The sequence below is a fragment of the Anolis sagrei genome, chromosome 4 (genome assembly GCF_037176765.1).
Source record: "Anolis sagrei isolate rAnoSag1 chromosome 4, rAnoSag1.mat, whole genome shotgun sequence".
Taxonomy (NCBI): domain Eukaryota; kingdom Metazoa; phylum Chordata; class Lepidosauria; order Squamata; family Dactyloidae; genus Anolis; species Anolis sagrei.
The window spans coordinates 90,787,275-90,803,016 of record NC_090024.1 but is presented as its reverse complement, the minus strand read 5'-3'; the positions used below and the strand labels follow the sequence as shown (position 1 = coordinate 90,803,016).

The window sequence follows — 15,742 nt, the reverse complement described above, 5'->3', positions numbered from 1 at the left end:
CAATTAGGAAATGACCCTTATAACTCAGGAACAAAAATCGTGTTACATAGCGTTATTTGTAATTAGTTACCAAGGATGTAAGTTTTCCCTGATTTTGTTAGCAAATGGAGCAGCAAGTAATTTTAGTAGTTCTCTTCCTACTTTGAGAAAATCTACATGATTTTAATACTAGTACCAGTTCCATATGTAAATTGTACATTTGTACAGAAGGCATCATTTCTGTGAAGAAATATTTTCTGTGGAGAACATTGAGTTGTGATTTTTTTCTGCACAAAATCACTCTTTTTTGCATAGAAATTTTTTTCTGTGCTGTTAATGGCATTTTTAAAACAGAAAATAATTTTCCAGCACATAAAACGTGATATCTTGCAAACAAAGATACTGTTCTCAGGGTAGGGAGACGTAGACTATGTGCAAATTTTGTGCCAAGCTTTTTATCTATCCAGGGTTCTTATCAGACCCTTAAGAGACTTGCGTTACAGTCGTTTTTCAAATATTCTCAAATAGTCCTTCCTTTTCTATTAGTTTCCTTCCAAGCTCTGCTCAGTATTGATTAGAATAGTCTTCCCACCTGTTCCTTGAACTTGACTGTCATTTTAGAAAAAAAAATGAACTCCCCAGCAATGCTACTCTCTCAGCACCCTTTAACCTGTGGATGTTCTTTGGTTTCTGTTCCTGTCTAGTGCTGACAATTCTTCACAGCAAAATAGTTTTGTGATAGTTCTTTGATTCTTTGGAGGTTTCAGTTATGGACAGCCTAAGGTTGGCATCTCCTGCTGAGAATGTCTTTTATCATGTGCTCTGGATAACATTTTTAAGCAGGTATTAAAATCTGTGACCTAATTTCATGACAAAGGTGGGAGTGATATCTTATTAGACTTTTAAGACTTCTTAAAAGATTAAACTTCTAAAGAATACACCTAAGAAGACAACAACACCCCATACGCACCAAAAGACTATCTCAAGACATCGCACATGCAGGGGATGTTTTTCAACCACATTGTCAGAGTAGCAAACCACAGTGCCTCCTCATTAAACCCAACAAAAAAATGAAAGAAAGCGTAGCTACAAAGCATGCCCTAAAGTGCGGCCACCAGCTAATCTAGCTTTATGACAACAAAAGTCTTTGACTGATGAGAAAGTGTCCTCTAAGGAGGTCAACTTTCCTTGATCCAAATTAGTCATTCAGGCTCATAGAGCGGGTGGGGGGGGGAGATGAGTTTGACTTCCTGAGACATAAGCCACAATAGTATAAAACTATCAAGATTCTGAAACCTTTTGTGGTTGATGTAATGATTAAGTGACCATTCAAAATTTTTGAAATGTCACATTAGCTGCGGTGGGCAGCTCCTCATAGAGCAGGCAGCAGAGTGTGAAGTGTGATTGAAGCAACCAAAAGCTGGGTGTGAAAAAGAACAATTAAAGTCAAAAATAGTCTGCAGTTGCTAAAATTTGACCACAGTATTGCAACGAATCAGTAATATCTATCTATATATCTATCTGTCTATCTATCTATCTGCATGTGCATATGAGGGGACAAGGAGAATCAGGGAGGGGATAATAAAGAAAACCAAATCAATACCAGCATATTCATTCTCTGTTACGGGTTGTTTTTTAAAAAGTGAATCCTCCTTATCAAATATTATCAAAAGTCTTTGGCCATGAATATTTTCCCAAAAAAGTTCTATTCAATCAATAATCAAAATCCAGCAGCTATCTTAGCAAGGTGGTAAAGCCTTTCTGTGTAGGCACTCAATCATCACCTTCATTTGAGAGTGCAGTACTGCACTATATAAGGGAAGAGTCTTCTTTTTTCATGGAACAGGCCTACCTTGTTATCACATTTTTATGAGGGAGATCAAATACCCCATGAGACATCCTTCTTAAAAACCTGTCCTCAGAGTGTCTTGTTAGAAAGCTGAACAGTGAATTTTCTTTAACTTTACAGGAAACCATTGTCAAGGTGGTCAGCTTCGTGTCACTGAAAGACGACACTTAGAAGGTTCAAAGGTCTGCCTATTACATTTTTTAAAGGACCCGATCTAAATCTGGAAGCTACCCTGGCATGGCAATGCGGACTTCGTGCAGAATGCACACTTCAAAGAAGTGGCTTGGACCGAATATATCCTTAAGTTTTTACCTAATGATGAACCTTGTTACTACTGTATTATCTGGAAGCACCAGACCACCCAGCAAAAGCCAAGGTGACAGTCCTTCAGACAACATGCTTCTACATCAGCGAATGAAGAGGAGCTGGGTATGGAACCAGTTCTTTGTTTTGGAAGAATATACGGGAACTGACCCTTTGTACGTGGGAAAGGTAAGTGGCACAACTTCAGATAGGATGTCAGTGCTGTTAGCTTAAAGACAATGATATACAACAGTGGTTCTCAACCTGGGGTCCCCAGATGTTTTTGGCCTACAGCTCCCAGAAATCCCAGCCAATTTATCAACTGTTAGGATTTCTGGGAGTTGAAGGCCAAAAACATCTGGGGATCCCAGGTTGAGAACCACTGATATACAAAATGAATAAAACATGTTATTTCCTATTTCTATATCATATGTGTATGGACTTTCGAGTCTCCTGTTGACTTCCAGTGACTCCATGAATTTCATTGAATTTTTATAGGCAAGAAAAACTGAGAGGTGGTTTTGCCAGTTCCTTCATCTGAAATATAGCTTATCTTACCTGATAGTTATTGGTGCTCTCCCATTAAACTACTAACCAGAGCTACTTAGCTAGCCAAGATCTGTTGCTATTAGGCTTTCTATGTTATCATTTATATAAACAGCCTTGAAAAATACATTAGGTTCTCCCATTTATTTCCTCCTAAGACAGTGGTCCTCAACCTGTGGGTCCCCAGATGTTTTTATCTTCAACTCTCAGAAATCCTAACAGCTGGTAAACTGGCTGGGATTTCTGGGAATAGTAGGCCAAAACACCTGGGGATCCACAGGTTGAGGACCGCAGACCTAAGGTTTAAATTTTGATAGTTAGATGAGACAAAGGTAACCCAATAGATTTAGTCCTACATATGTAGGCTTAGTTCATAGTGCATGATAAGGAGTTAAACTAAAGTGTTCATAAAAAGACTTTGATCAAAATGATGTTGTTATTATTATATTAATAATAACAATAATTTGTATCCTACTTCCCCCAAAATTAGGATTCAATGCAGCTCACAAATTAAAAGAACAAGAGAATTAAAATCATACAAAAAGTGAACATCAAAATAGAATTACATTATTCACAGCATTATAACAATTCAAGTTAAAGAACAAAATGCATTTTGAAAAGATTAAAAGCTATTTAAAACAGCTCAATTAAAAAAATTCACCCCCTCAGCCTGTTCTTTTCAAACATTCTGTTTTGCAAGAGTGTCAGAATAAAAAAGATTGTAGCCTGCCGATGGAAGGACAACAAGGAGTACCATGTTAAAAATAACAGCCATGTGTTACAAAAGGGCAAAGGCATTTCTTTCTAAAGTAACACAGTGTCTGCCAACATTACTTTTTTTCCATCAGTTTGGTACATTTGCTCAGTACTTTTATTTTTTCCTTGTGTTCATTTTTTTTTTGACAGACTAGTCTTTTGGATTTATAGATCCCACACCCCAACCCCAATTGTATGCAAAATTCTTACCATGTTAAATGGACGTTTAAAAAAAGAAACTAAAAAACAACAGAAATGGTGAATACTGTCAAGGGCAATTGAATTATTTCTTTTCTCAACTGCTATAGATAATAGCATTGCTCTGGTTTTGTGGCGTGAGTTAAAAGGAGGAGGGAAGTGGTAACCCACAAGTTTTTTGCTGCGCTCTTCTTCTGGCATTTGTGGACATCTAATTTATTTCAGTTCCTGAAAATGCCAGACTAGTGTCACCTTGTGCTGTGAGTGATGCTGGTTTTGAGAGCCTGACAATAATTTGCCTCCCCACCCCCCCAAAAATCAGTGCTAACAATCACACTATGAAACAAAAATTGGAAAAAAAATCTACTCCAGAAACTTTGTTTTTGTGGCTGCCACAAACTATATTGAATTGAATGTATTGTCGAAGGCTTTCATGGCTGGAATCACTAGGTTCTTGTGGGTTTTTTCGGGCTATGGGGCCATGTTCTAGAGACATTTCTCCTGACGTTTTGCCTGCATCTATGGCAAGCATCCTCAGAGGTAGTGAGGTCTGTTGGAAATATATAAACCCATTGTCCTATTTCCAACAGACCTCACTACCTCTGAGGATGCTTGCCATAGATGCAGGCAAAACGTCATCTATATATAAACCCATTGTCCTATTTCCAACAGACCTCACTACCTCTGAGGATGCTTGCCATAGATGCAGGCGAAACGTCAGAAGAAATGCCTCTAGAACATGGCCCTATAGCCCGAAAAAACCCACAAGAACCTATATTGAATTGGTTGAGCCTCAATGAGATATTCATTCAAAAACTGTAGCAAACATGTGCTGCAGGATATCCTGCAAAAACAAAGTTTTTGCAGTTTAATAAACCTTTTCCATATTTTTATGGTAGAAACAATTAGGAAATGACATTTATAAACCAGGAACGAAAATTGTGTTAGATAGTGTTATCAACATAATTGATGATGCTGTTCTAGTCTTCATAGGAACAGCTTCACTGTTAGAGCACAGACTGTTTATATTGATACAAAAGGACCTAGATCAAGAGAGAGAGAGATTGTGATGGCACTAGTATCAGTAGCCAAATAATGAGCATGAGTGGGTTTTTAGAACCAGGTTCCTTCTTTAAACCTTCCTTAAATTGTATCAGATACCTCCAAGGGTGGGTCTTCACTTGGCATGAGCAAACTAAGTCCTGGGGACCGGATGCAGGTCTCAGGGTGCTTACCTCAGGCCATCCTCATTTACTATGTACTTTTGGCATAAGGACACAGTGGCCTGCAGCAGCTGAGAGCCCTCTGGAGCACTCTCAGCCACCGCATGTCTCACTGTCCTAGCAGCATAAAGATGGTGCAAGCAGCCCCATCCTTATGCCGGGAGGACAGCTCAAGGAAGGCACATGGTAACTGAGAGCACTCTCAGTCACCACCTGTCTTGCTTCCTCCTGGCATAATGTCAAGAGGATAGCCTAAGGATCAGGGGAGAAAGATTGCGGCAGTCGCCATGTGTCCTGCCTTCCTCCTGGCCTAAGGATAGGGCAAGCAGCCCCATCCTTATGCTGGGAAGACAACCTGAGGAAGACCCAGGCCCTACCCTGGCCCCTCCTGGACCCACTATCTCCAAGGCCCTACCCCTCGCAGGCTCACCTCACCCAGTGTGCAAACTCGCCTCACTCCCTCTCATCCTGGCCCTCCCAGCTGGGCTTACAATGCGGCCCCAAGGCAAAAAAGTTTGCTCATGGTTGATCTACACTGTAGAATTAAGACAGTTTGATTCCCCCCCCCCCCACACACACACACACACTTTGACTGTTGTTCAGTGCCATGGTATCATGGAGGCTGTAGTTAGAGCACAGACTGTTTATATTGATACAAAAGGACCTAGATCAAGAGAGAGAGAGATTGTGATGGCACTAGTATCAGTAGCCAAATAATGAGCATGAGTGGGTTTTTAGAACCAGGTTCCTTCTTTAAACCTTCCTTAAATTGTATCAGATACCTCCAAGGGTGGGTCTTCACTTGGCATGAGCAAACTAAGTCCTGGGGACCGGATGCAGGTCTCAGGGTGCTTACCTCAGGCCATCCTCATTTACTATGTACTTTTGGCATAAGGACACAGTGGCCTGCAGCAGCTGAGAGCCCTCTGGAGCACTCTCAGCCACCGCATGTCTCACTGTCCTAGCAGCATAAAGATGGTGCAAGCAGCCCCATCCTTATGCCGGGAGGACAGCTCAAGGAAGGCACATGGTAACTGAGAGCACTCTCAGTCACCACCTGTCTTGCTTCCTCCTGGCATAATGTCAAGAGGATAGCCTAAGGATCAGGGGAGAAAGATTGCGGCAGTCGCCATGTGTCCTGCCTTCCTCCTGGCCTAAGGATAGGGCAAGCAGCCCCATCCTTATGCTGGGAAGACAACCTGAGGAAGACCCAGGCCCTACCCTGGCCCCTCCTGGACCCACTATCTCCAAGGCCCTACCCCTCGCAGGCTCACCTCACCCAGTGTGCAAACTCGCCTCACTCCCTCTCATCCTGGCCCTCCCAGCTGGGCTTACAATGCGGCCCCAAGGCAAAAAAGTTTGCTCATGGTTGATCTACACTGTAGAATTAAGACAGTTTGATTCCCCCCCCCCCCACACACACACACACACTTTGACTGTTGTTCAGTGCCATGGTATCATGGAGGCTGTAGTTTAATGAGGTACCAGCATGCTTTAGCAGTGAAGATGAAAGGCCTTGTATAAGTATAGCTCTTTATATTTCCAGAGCATTAAGCCATGGCAGTTAAAGTGGTGTCAAACTACATTAATTCTACAGTGTAGATGCATTCCAAGAGTAAGCAGAAATCTATATCAGGTTTTTCCCTCTGTCCTTCTATAATTTTGCACCCAAACATTTTGTGTTTTCATACCTTTTAGATATAATACACAGTTAAACACAGCAGAACTAAAGAAATGCTTATCTTGTTACTAGTTGTTCTGTCTGGGACCAGTTCCATTCAACATCTTGATCAATGACTTGGATGATGGAATAGAAGGCATGTTTGTCAAATTTGCAGCTGACACCAAATTGGGAGGGATAGCTAATGCCCCAGAGGATAGGATCAGAATTCAAAATGATCTTAACAGATTAGAGATCTGGGCCAAAACTAACCAAATGAATTTCAACAGTGAGAAATGTACAGTGTTTGTTTACATTAAAGCTTTTAAAAGCTGTTTTACATCTTTATTTCCATTTTGATTTGGTTCTTGATTTAGAAGACCTTTAAACTAGTTTTCATTCATTGGAATTTCCACTGGGCCTATCCTTTTCGAATGTTACTGGTTTCTTGATTGAGAGGTTTGTTTTGGTAAAGGTAAACTCATACAAGGGCAATTTACTTGAAAAATTACATTGACTGTGTTCTAGTCCAGATGTCTTTTTCTTGCATATACAGTAGAGTCTCGCTTACCAACATAAACAGGCCGGCAGAACATTGGATAAGCAAAAATGTTGGATAATAAAGAGGGATTAAGAAAAAGCCTAGTAAACCTCAAATTATGTTATGGTTTTACAAATTAAGCACAACCCACAACCTCACAACCGTTTTGAGTCCCCCCAGGGGTGAGAAAGGCAGTATATAAATACTGTAAATAAATAAATAAATGTTTTACAACAAATCAACAGAAAATGCAGTTCAGTATTTACAAATTTCGCACCAAAGCAGACAAGGGTTCTTTCTTTCTCCCACCCTGGACATTATTCCAGGCAGAAGGCAGACTGTGAGGGTAATAGAGAACGTTGGATGAGCGAAGGTTGGATAAGCGAGATTCCACTGCATATTGCATTTTATGTGTACGTTAAAAAAACAAAAATATTGTTCTGACAAGAGAAAAAAGCAAGAAACTGCCAATTGCATGGAAACAATGTAAAGATCTCCAGTAGTACAAGAAAAATAGTGATGGAGACTAACAAGTTTTGGAGTTTCTCCTTATGAGTATTCTTCAAAAGGTTCCTATGACAGCATAGTCAATTTTCAGATTTTTTCATGGATTTACATAGAGAATTGCCCTGGTTAGTTATATGAGAATTAGCTTACATAGTGTGTAGGTTGAAACCAGAGCTTTGAGGGGTTTTTCCCCCCTAGAGAGGTTATTTTACTCAGTAAATTCTCACATTAATGCAAAAGTTTTCTTTAATGCATTAGATAATTTGAGACCCATTAGAATGCAAAGTAGTACATAACTCCTTTTCTGGAAAATTCAGAAGGAGAAGAGAACCTGAAGAGAAAATTAGAACTGGGGGGAATGTATCACATGCTTGCCAGGCTGCTCTGTTGTTTTAGAACAGTGGTTCTCAACCTATGGATCCCCAGATGTTTCGGCCTTCAACTCCCAGAAATCCTAACAGCTGGTAAACTGGCTGGGATTTCTGGGAGTTGTAGGCCAAAACACATGGGGACCCACAGGTTGAGAACCACTTTTTTAGAAAACGAGATAGAAAAGGTTCTGAAAAAGCAGCAAAGGAACAAGTAGATGGAGAAAGGAGTACTGGTTTACAAAGTTATCAAGCGACAATAGTCCTAAGAGTCTATCTACTCTGTGGAATTAATGCAGCTTGAACCCATGGTTACTGCCATGATGCAATGCTATGAAATCATGGGAAATGTATTTTCACAAGGTCTTTAGCCTTCTCTGCCAAAGAGCACTAGTGCTTAACCTAACTACAAATCCAGGGATTCCATAGACTGAGCCATGCCAGATAAAGTGGTGTCAAAATGCATTAATTCTACCATGTAGTTAATTGAGCAAAACTTATGCTGTACCAGTGTTTTTTGCAGAGCATGCTTCTTGATATGGAGTGGGATAGCAGAGAGCATGTAGTGGTTCAAATTTTGGGGAATGGCATTTATAACCTTTTGGAAAACACCATTTGGAGATCATAACTTTTTAGAAAAGCAAGACCTTTCAGAGAAGAGCCAAAAACCCTTTCGAGTGGAATCTTTTCTTGTGGTATACAACCAGATATAATTATGCAAGGCAGTGGTTTCAGTTGTTAAACTGAATAACCTGTTATCTCTGATCTGTTAGAAAAACAGAGATTTACCAGTTCATAGAAACAGCAGAGCTTTAGAAGTGTTTTTCAGTTGCCCAATATATATATACTCTCCCATAAAACAACTTGTTTTATATCATGCACTTAAGAGACAAAAATGAAGTAGACTTGGATAAAAAATTAACATACTTAGTTTACTCGCCAACCCTTCATGTGTTCAGCATACACAGCCACCAAAACATATCAGTCCAGTTTCAGATATGTTTGAGATAATTCACTGTGCCATCCAGTCAGGACATCTCTTTCTACAAAACAGCTATCAACAAGTTACATAGTCAAAAGGAGAGCAAAGATGAGAGCATGTGATCTGCAGCAGTATTTTTAGAACTTCTCGGGAACCATAGAATAAAGGAAGCTGCATACCAGAACATGCATACAAACAGTAAGCAACAGGATCATAGATAAACATTCCTAGAGAAGGCTTGAAGAAGGTTGTCATTTCCAACATCAAATGTGTATGTAATTGTAATGCAGTGTGTGTTTCAATTGCATTTTGGCATTGATCATTTAAAACTCTATGCCTTTCAAGTAGTATGGGCCATTCATGGTTGCAGAAATATAGAGATTTCATATCAGGTAAAGATGGATCTCTGCAACCATGAACTTGAAAGGGTAAGGCATAGAGTTTTAAATGATCAATGCACAAATGCCATTGAAGTACATGCTATACCACACCATCTTTTTTAAAACAGCCTGGCTCCAGAATATAGACTAAAATGAATTTTTATGTCATTTCATAGGGTTTTATTTGACAAGGAATACTCAGATGTGGTTTAACATTATCCTCCTCTGAAATATAATATTTTATGCTATGAGTATCAGTATATAAGGGATAGGTTAGAAAGAGCCATTTCATGCAAGTTGATGGATTTGGGCATGCTTAGTGTGATCCCACCCACCCCACTGCTGCCACTATAAATTGCTTTAAGAACTTCAAAAGTGTTCTGTTTGAATTGTTAAGTAGTTAAGTACATCCCCCCCCCCCCCCAATATCCAAGACTCTCCCTGGAAACCTGAAACCATGACGATAGCCAACCATATATTTATACCAGTGGTTCTCAACCTTCCTAATGCCGTGAACCCCTAATACAGTTCTTCATGTTGTGGTGACCCCCAACCATAAAATTATTTCATTGCTACTTCATAACTGTAATTTTGCTACTGTTATGAATCGTGATGTAAATATTTGGTATGCAGGATGTATTTTTATTCACTGGACCAAATTTGGCACAAATATCCAAATTTAAATACTGGTAGGGTTGGGTGGGTTGATTTTGTCATTTGGGAGTTGTAGTTGCTGGAATTTATAGTTCACCTACAACCAAAGAGCATTCTGAACTCCACCAACAATGGACTTGAACCAAATTTGGCACACAGAACTCTCATGACCAACAGAAAATACTGGAAAGGTTTGGTGGGCATTGATCTTGAGTTTGGGAGTTGTAGTTCACCTACATCCAGAGAGCACTGTGGACTCAAAAAATGATGGATCTCGACCAAACTTGGCATGAGTACTCAATATGCTGAAATGTGAACACTGGTGGAGTTTGGGGAAAATAGCCTTGGCATTTGGGAGTTGTAGTTGTTGAGATTTATAGTTCACCTACAATCAAAGAGCCCCTTGACCTTCAGCAATGATAGAATTGGACCAAACTTCCCACACAGAACCCCCATGACCAACAGAAAGTACTGTGTTTTCTGATGATCTTTAGAGATCCCTCTGACACCCCCTCTAGACACCCCAGGGGTCCCGACCCCCATGTTGAGAAATGGTGATTTAGACTATACTTGGTTGGAAGCATACCTTATAGTTGCTCTGGAGGACCTAGAAAGATCCACCAACACATCAGAGGAAAATACTTTTTTATATATTGTGAGTAAATATAACAATGGATATTTAATCCTATGGATAAGGGGGTCATACTGTAAATAAATACAATAGGAATCTTGCTTTTTTTCAAGATTATCTATGGTTGTTCCCACCACGTAATAGTGACACCTTAAGACTGATCCATTTTCATTCCCTAGAATTACGTGTATGGAAAAGTATATCTCACAAAATCCTTCATTGATTTGAATGTTTCCAACACTGCAGCAAGAGATGTTTTAGTCCATTCAAAAGAGGAAAAAAACAACAGAGTTCAGTAATACAAGACAAATCTTATCATTTTTCTTAATGGGTCGTATCCTCCCCTTAGATTGCTTCCAAGTGGTCTCATTGATTTCAGCAATGTTCTGTTCAGGGGCAGCCTATGAGCAGCAAAAGCTATTTGCTTCAGTGATTTACATGCAGCACTTCTAAAATACAGTATATGTAAATGCACAAGTATTTCCTGGGGGATATATATATAGAGGGAGGAAGGGGTGGACAGTACTATGGTGTCAAAATTGCTGTAACAAGCAATTTTGTAGATAAGCATGCATGAATTTATTTTTTGCAAACATCGCTTTTCTTGCCATTTTGTAGGAATACCTGTCCATGCAAATAAAAATGTCTGCTAACATTGAGAAGAAAGTGTGTTTAGTTTTTTTTTATTCTTCTTGCCATTTTCACTCATCTCTGGGGAGAAGTACTGAATTTAGCTCAAAAAAGCTTCAACAGCATGACTGAGATAAAGCTCTTTGCCATATTCCTTTTGTCAGATAATACCTCCCATTTCCAGCCAACACATTTATATCATTTCTGTGTTGCTGTGTTCGACACAGCATCATAGAATAAAATCATAGAATTGGAGGGGACCATAAGGGCCAGCAACCCCTTACTATGCAGGAATATACAACTAAATCACTTCTGAAAAATGCCCACTTAATTTCTCTTTAAGGACTTCAAGGGGAGGAAAATCTACCACCCTCTGAGTCAGTTCTTAACATGGTTTGTTCATTGTCTTTTTTCTTCTTGGCTTCATAGTATTTAACTGTGTTTTATATTCATGGTGGCTCATGGCTGTCATATTAGTGGGATGCTTATCCATTTCATATTAGTGAGACGCTTATCCATTTTGGGGGCCCTGGTGGCATATCAGGTTAAAAGGCTCAGTTGCTGAACTTGCTGACTGAAAGGTTGGCAGTTCAAATCCAGGGAGTGGGGTGAACTCCCTCTATTAGGCCCAGTTTCTGCCAACCTAGCAGTTTGAAAACATGCAAATGTGAGTAGATCAATAGGTTCCGCTTCGGCAGGAAGGTAACGGCACTCCATGAAGTCATGCTGGCCACATGATCTAGGGCAACGTTTCTTAAGCCGGGGGTTGGGACCCGGGGGGGGTCTGCGAGGGGGTGTCAAAGAGGTTGCCAAAGACCATCAGAAAACACAAGTATTTTCTGTTGGTCATGGGGGTTCTGTGTGGGAAGTTTGGCCCAATTCCATCGTTGATGAAGTTCAGAATGCTCTTTTATTGTCGGTGAACTATAAATCCCAGCAACCATAACTCCCAAATATCTATTTTCCCCAAATTCCACCAGTGTTCACATTTGGGCATTTTGAGTATTTGTGCCAAGTTTGGCCCAGATCCATCAGTGTTTGAGTCCACAGTGCTCTCTGTATGTAGGTGAAATAAACCCCAAAACTCAAGGCCAATGTCCATCAAACCCTTCCAGTACTTTCTGTTGGACATGGAAGTTCTGTGTGCCAAGTTTGGTTCAATTCCATTGTTGATCAAGTTCAGAATGTTCTTTAGTTGTAGGTGAACTATAAATCCCAACAATTACAACTCCCAAATGTCAAGGTCTATTTTTCCCAAACTCCACCAGTTTTCACATTTGGGTATGTTGAATATTCATGCCAAGTTTGGTCCATCAACTATAAATCCCAAATGACAAAATCAACCCCCCAACCCCACCAATATTCAGAACTGGACGTATTGGGTATTTTGTGCCAAATTTGGTCCAGCGAATGAAAATACAGCCTGCATATCAGATATATACACTATGAAGCATTACAGTAGCAAAATTACAGTTATGAAATCACAACGAAAATAATTTTATGGTTTGGGGTCACCACAACACGAGGAACTGTATTAAGGGGTTGCGGCATTAGGAAGGTTGAGAAACACTGATCTAGGGGGTGTCTATGGACAATGCCAGCTCTTCAGCTTAGAAATGGAGATGAGCACCACCACACTGAGTCAGACATGATCAGACTTAATATCAGGGGAAACCTTTGTCTTTACCTATCCATTTTGGTTTTAGGACCAAACTTTAAAGAATCTGGCTGATATGTAGAAGTTATTTTGATGAAAGCATAGCTCTCTTAAAATTTGGACTAAAGCCCAGAGCAGTGTTACATAGAAGCTGCCAGCCATTACTAATCCTATTGGCTCTGATAATATTGTCAAAAATACAATGATACTCTGATTCTGATATGATATTGTGGTGCATAATTGATTAACATTGTCATTGCCAGAATAGTGTATTATGTTTTATTATACATTATTTTAATTCTAATCACTTAGGGTCTTTATTAGATTAAGCTGCATGTTAAAAAATAAATGGATGAAAGAACAAAAGTGGCACCAGAAAGGCGCTCCGAGATATGTAGCATACTGTCTAGCATTTCACAGATTTGGTTTTGTTGTGTCAGGAGCAACTTGCTAAACTGCAGGTTGCTTCTGGTGTGAGAGAATTGGCCATCTGAAAGGATGTTGCTCAAGGGGCATCTGGGTGTTTGATGTTTTACCATCCTTGTGGGAGGCTTCTTTCATGTCCCCACATGGAGAGCTGGAGCTGACAGAGGGAGCTCAACCCACTCTTCCCGGATTTGAACTGCTGACCTATTGATCAGCAAGTCCTGCCAGGACAAGGGTTCAACCCATTGCGCAACCAGGGTTTTAATTCACATATTAAAACTGGGAGATGTGTGGCCACCCAGGCTTTGGTTAAGATGGCAAAATTATCAGTGAAGATGAGCACACAATCAAAGAGAGGTTGCAGCAGTTTGTTTTTTCCGGAGCCTACTGAAAAACTCAAGAATCTGACCCTGTTCTCCTCTCCCCAATATTGAGTTAATTGAGTAAAAACTTACTTTTGCACTTTGAACTGGATTGCGCCAATTAGGGAAAGTGAGAAGAAGAGGGACAGCACAGGACATTAAAATTAGCTGAAAATGTAGGCAACTAAAGATTAATGGGGACTATCCCTGCCATCTAGGGACTTAGTGATAGTTTTCTGGTTGTCATAATGCTCAAACTCAGATACCCTGCAAAATGACATGTCTCAGAATTTCTGTTTGAAATAGAGCAGCGGAGGTCCTTCTGCCACTGCAGCCAATGAAGAGAAAGGGTAGCTGTGATGGAAGAGCATGGTGGCTAAGAACAAGCTCATTATGAGTGTGTCTGACCTTTCATGGAGTTTGGGCTTGAATATAAATTAGTTCAGGGTTAAACTAATAAATTTACTGTTTAAAACCATCTGGTTTCAAACTGCAGAGCCACGATGAATTGTAAGACCTCTCTCACAGTATTCTGTTCACTGGATACCAGCAAGTAAGACATTAGGACTTCTCCTTGTTGTCATCTTCAGCACCTAGTATACAGAGGTGAACTGCTTCTCTTTGCTCCATGGTATTGCTGTTGACAACCAAACCTCTCGCTGTTCAAATTTGGTTAAAAATATACCTGTCACGACAGCATCACATTTAGCATTGCCCTGTCCTCATCTCAATAGAATTCAGAATAGCACACTCACACAAATAGGAAAATACATCTGGAGATGATAAAAGTACATTGATTGGCAGGAGAACTAGAAATAACTAGTTATCATAACTAGCTATCATCACAAATTATTTATAATAACTGTGCTTGTTCATGTATAGGTTGACCTCATATCTAACAACCTCATCAGATGGGGCTTACTTTGGTGGCATACACTGGTTCAGCCCAAGTTGACCCATGGAGCCTCCTAGCTTCCATCTCATGAAGCAAAGGAACTTCCAGCAGGGCTCCGTGGGTCAACTAGCACAGAACTGGCATATGCCACCACTGTGGCAAGACAGAAAGCTTCCCATGTTGTACCAAAAGAAATGGGGGAGAAGACATGAGGTCAGTGCTTTTCCCCCATGGGATTGGTTTAAAGCAGTGGTTGCCAACCTTTTTTTTTTTTTTTGACCAGGGACCACTTTGATCAGGGATCACTCTCCAATATTAGTATCAAAAGGGTTACGGATCAGTGTTTGATCAACTTTAGATTCTGTTTGGTTATTTGGGGTGCTGACTCAAAACTTGCATTAGATAGACCACATCAGCTATAGTTTCTGATACAGAACATATGCCATCCAGTAGTCGCCATCTGCTCACCTACAGAAAACCATATTTAATAATCTAGAGCTGATGTGGTAGTAGAAATCTTTTGTGGGTAGTCAGTCTCTCCCCTACCCACATCTCAGTTGCCTCAGCACTATAAGAGGGTTTCACGAGACCAGTCGCTCTTGTTGCCATGTGGTTTCAGGGCAATAGTGTAGTAATGGTGAGGCCACTGACCATATTTTCGTTCTTGCAAACCACTGGTGGTCCATGGACCATAGGTTGGGAACCACTGGCTTAAAGGTAAACCGGGCAATGCAGGGCGTGGGGTAACAGGTTCCATACACACCCCTGATGGTAGTCACCCAATTCGCCATGATGCATGGAGATTCTGGTGGCCCGTGTGAAGAGGATGTTTGTCAAGGTTTGGGGGACAAAATTATGGATTTTTATTTGACTTGTAGATAAGTCGAGGGCCATTCTGTGGAGAGGGGAAAGCACCAGCATCACTTCAGGGGCCACCATCTCTGCCCATCATCACCACCCAGGGATTCAAAAGGGCTAGATGCAGGACTGCAGTGGAAGGAGTAGAGGGAGGCCAATGTATGTGGTTCTCCCAGGCTGGACTAAGTTCTGTCTTTAACTACTTTACACAGAAAATGCTGTTACCTTTTTGAAAAGAGTAAAGATATAGTATTTACACTGACTTGTGAATTAGTTGACCTGAGTGTTTGTTTTCTGCCAGCTTTTGATTAAAATTTCTAGATTTATACATTATTTG

The 15,742-nt window shown here is 40.4% G+C and overlaps 1 protein-coding gene across 3 annotated transcripts in view; it reads left to right on the top strand.

The window, feature by feature from the left end:
* Window positions 1–15,742, top strand: part of CDH20 (cadherin 20) — a 241,467-nt gene that overhangs the window by 164,939 nt on the left and 60,786 nt on the right. For all 3 annotated transcript variants that reach the window (XM_060774698.2, XM_067467530.1, XM_060774699.2), the window contains exon 3: window positions 1,949–2,320. In XM_060774698.2, the coding sequence (XP_060630681.2) occupies window positions 2,066–2,320 (255 nt within the window). In that variant the 5' untranslated portion in view covers window positions 1,949–2,065. The remainder of the gene's footprint in view (window positions 1–1,948; window positions 2,321–15,742) is intronic.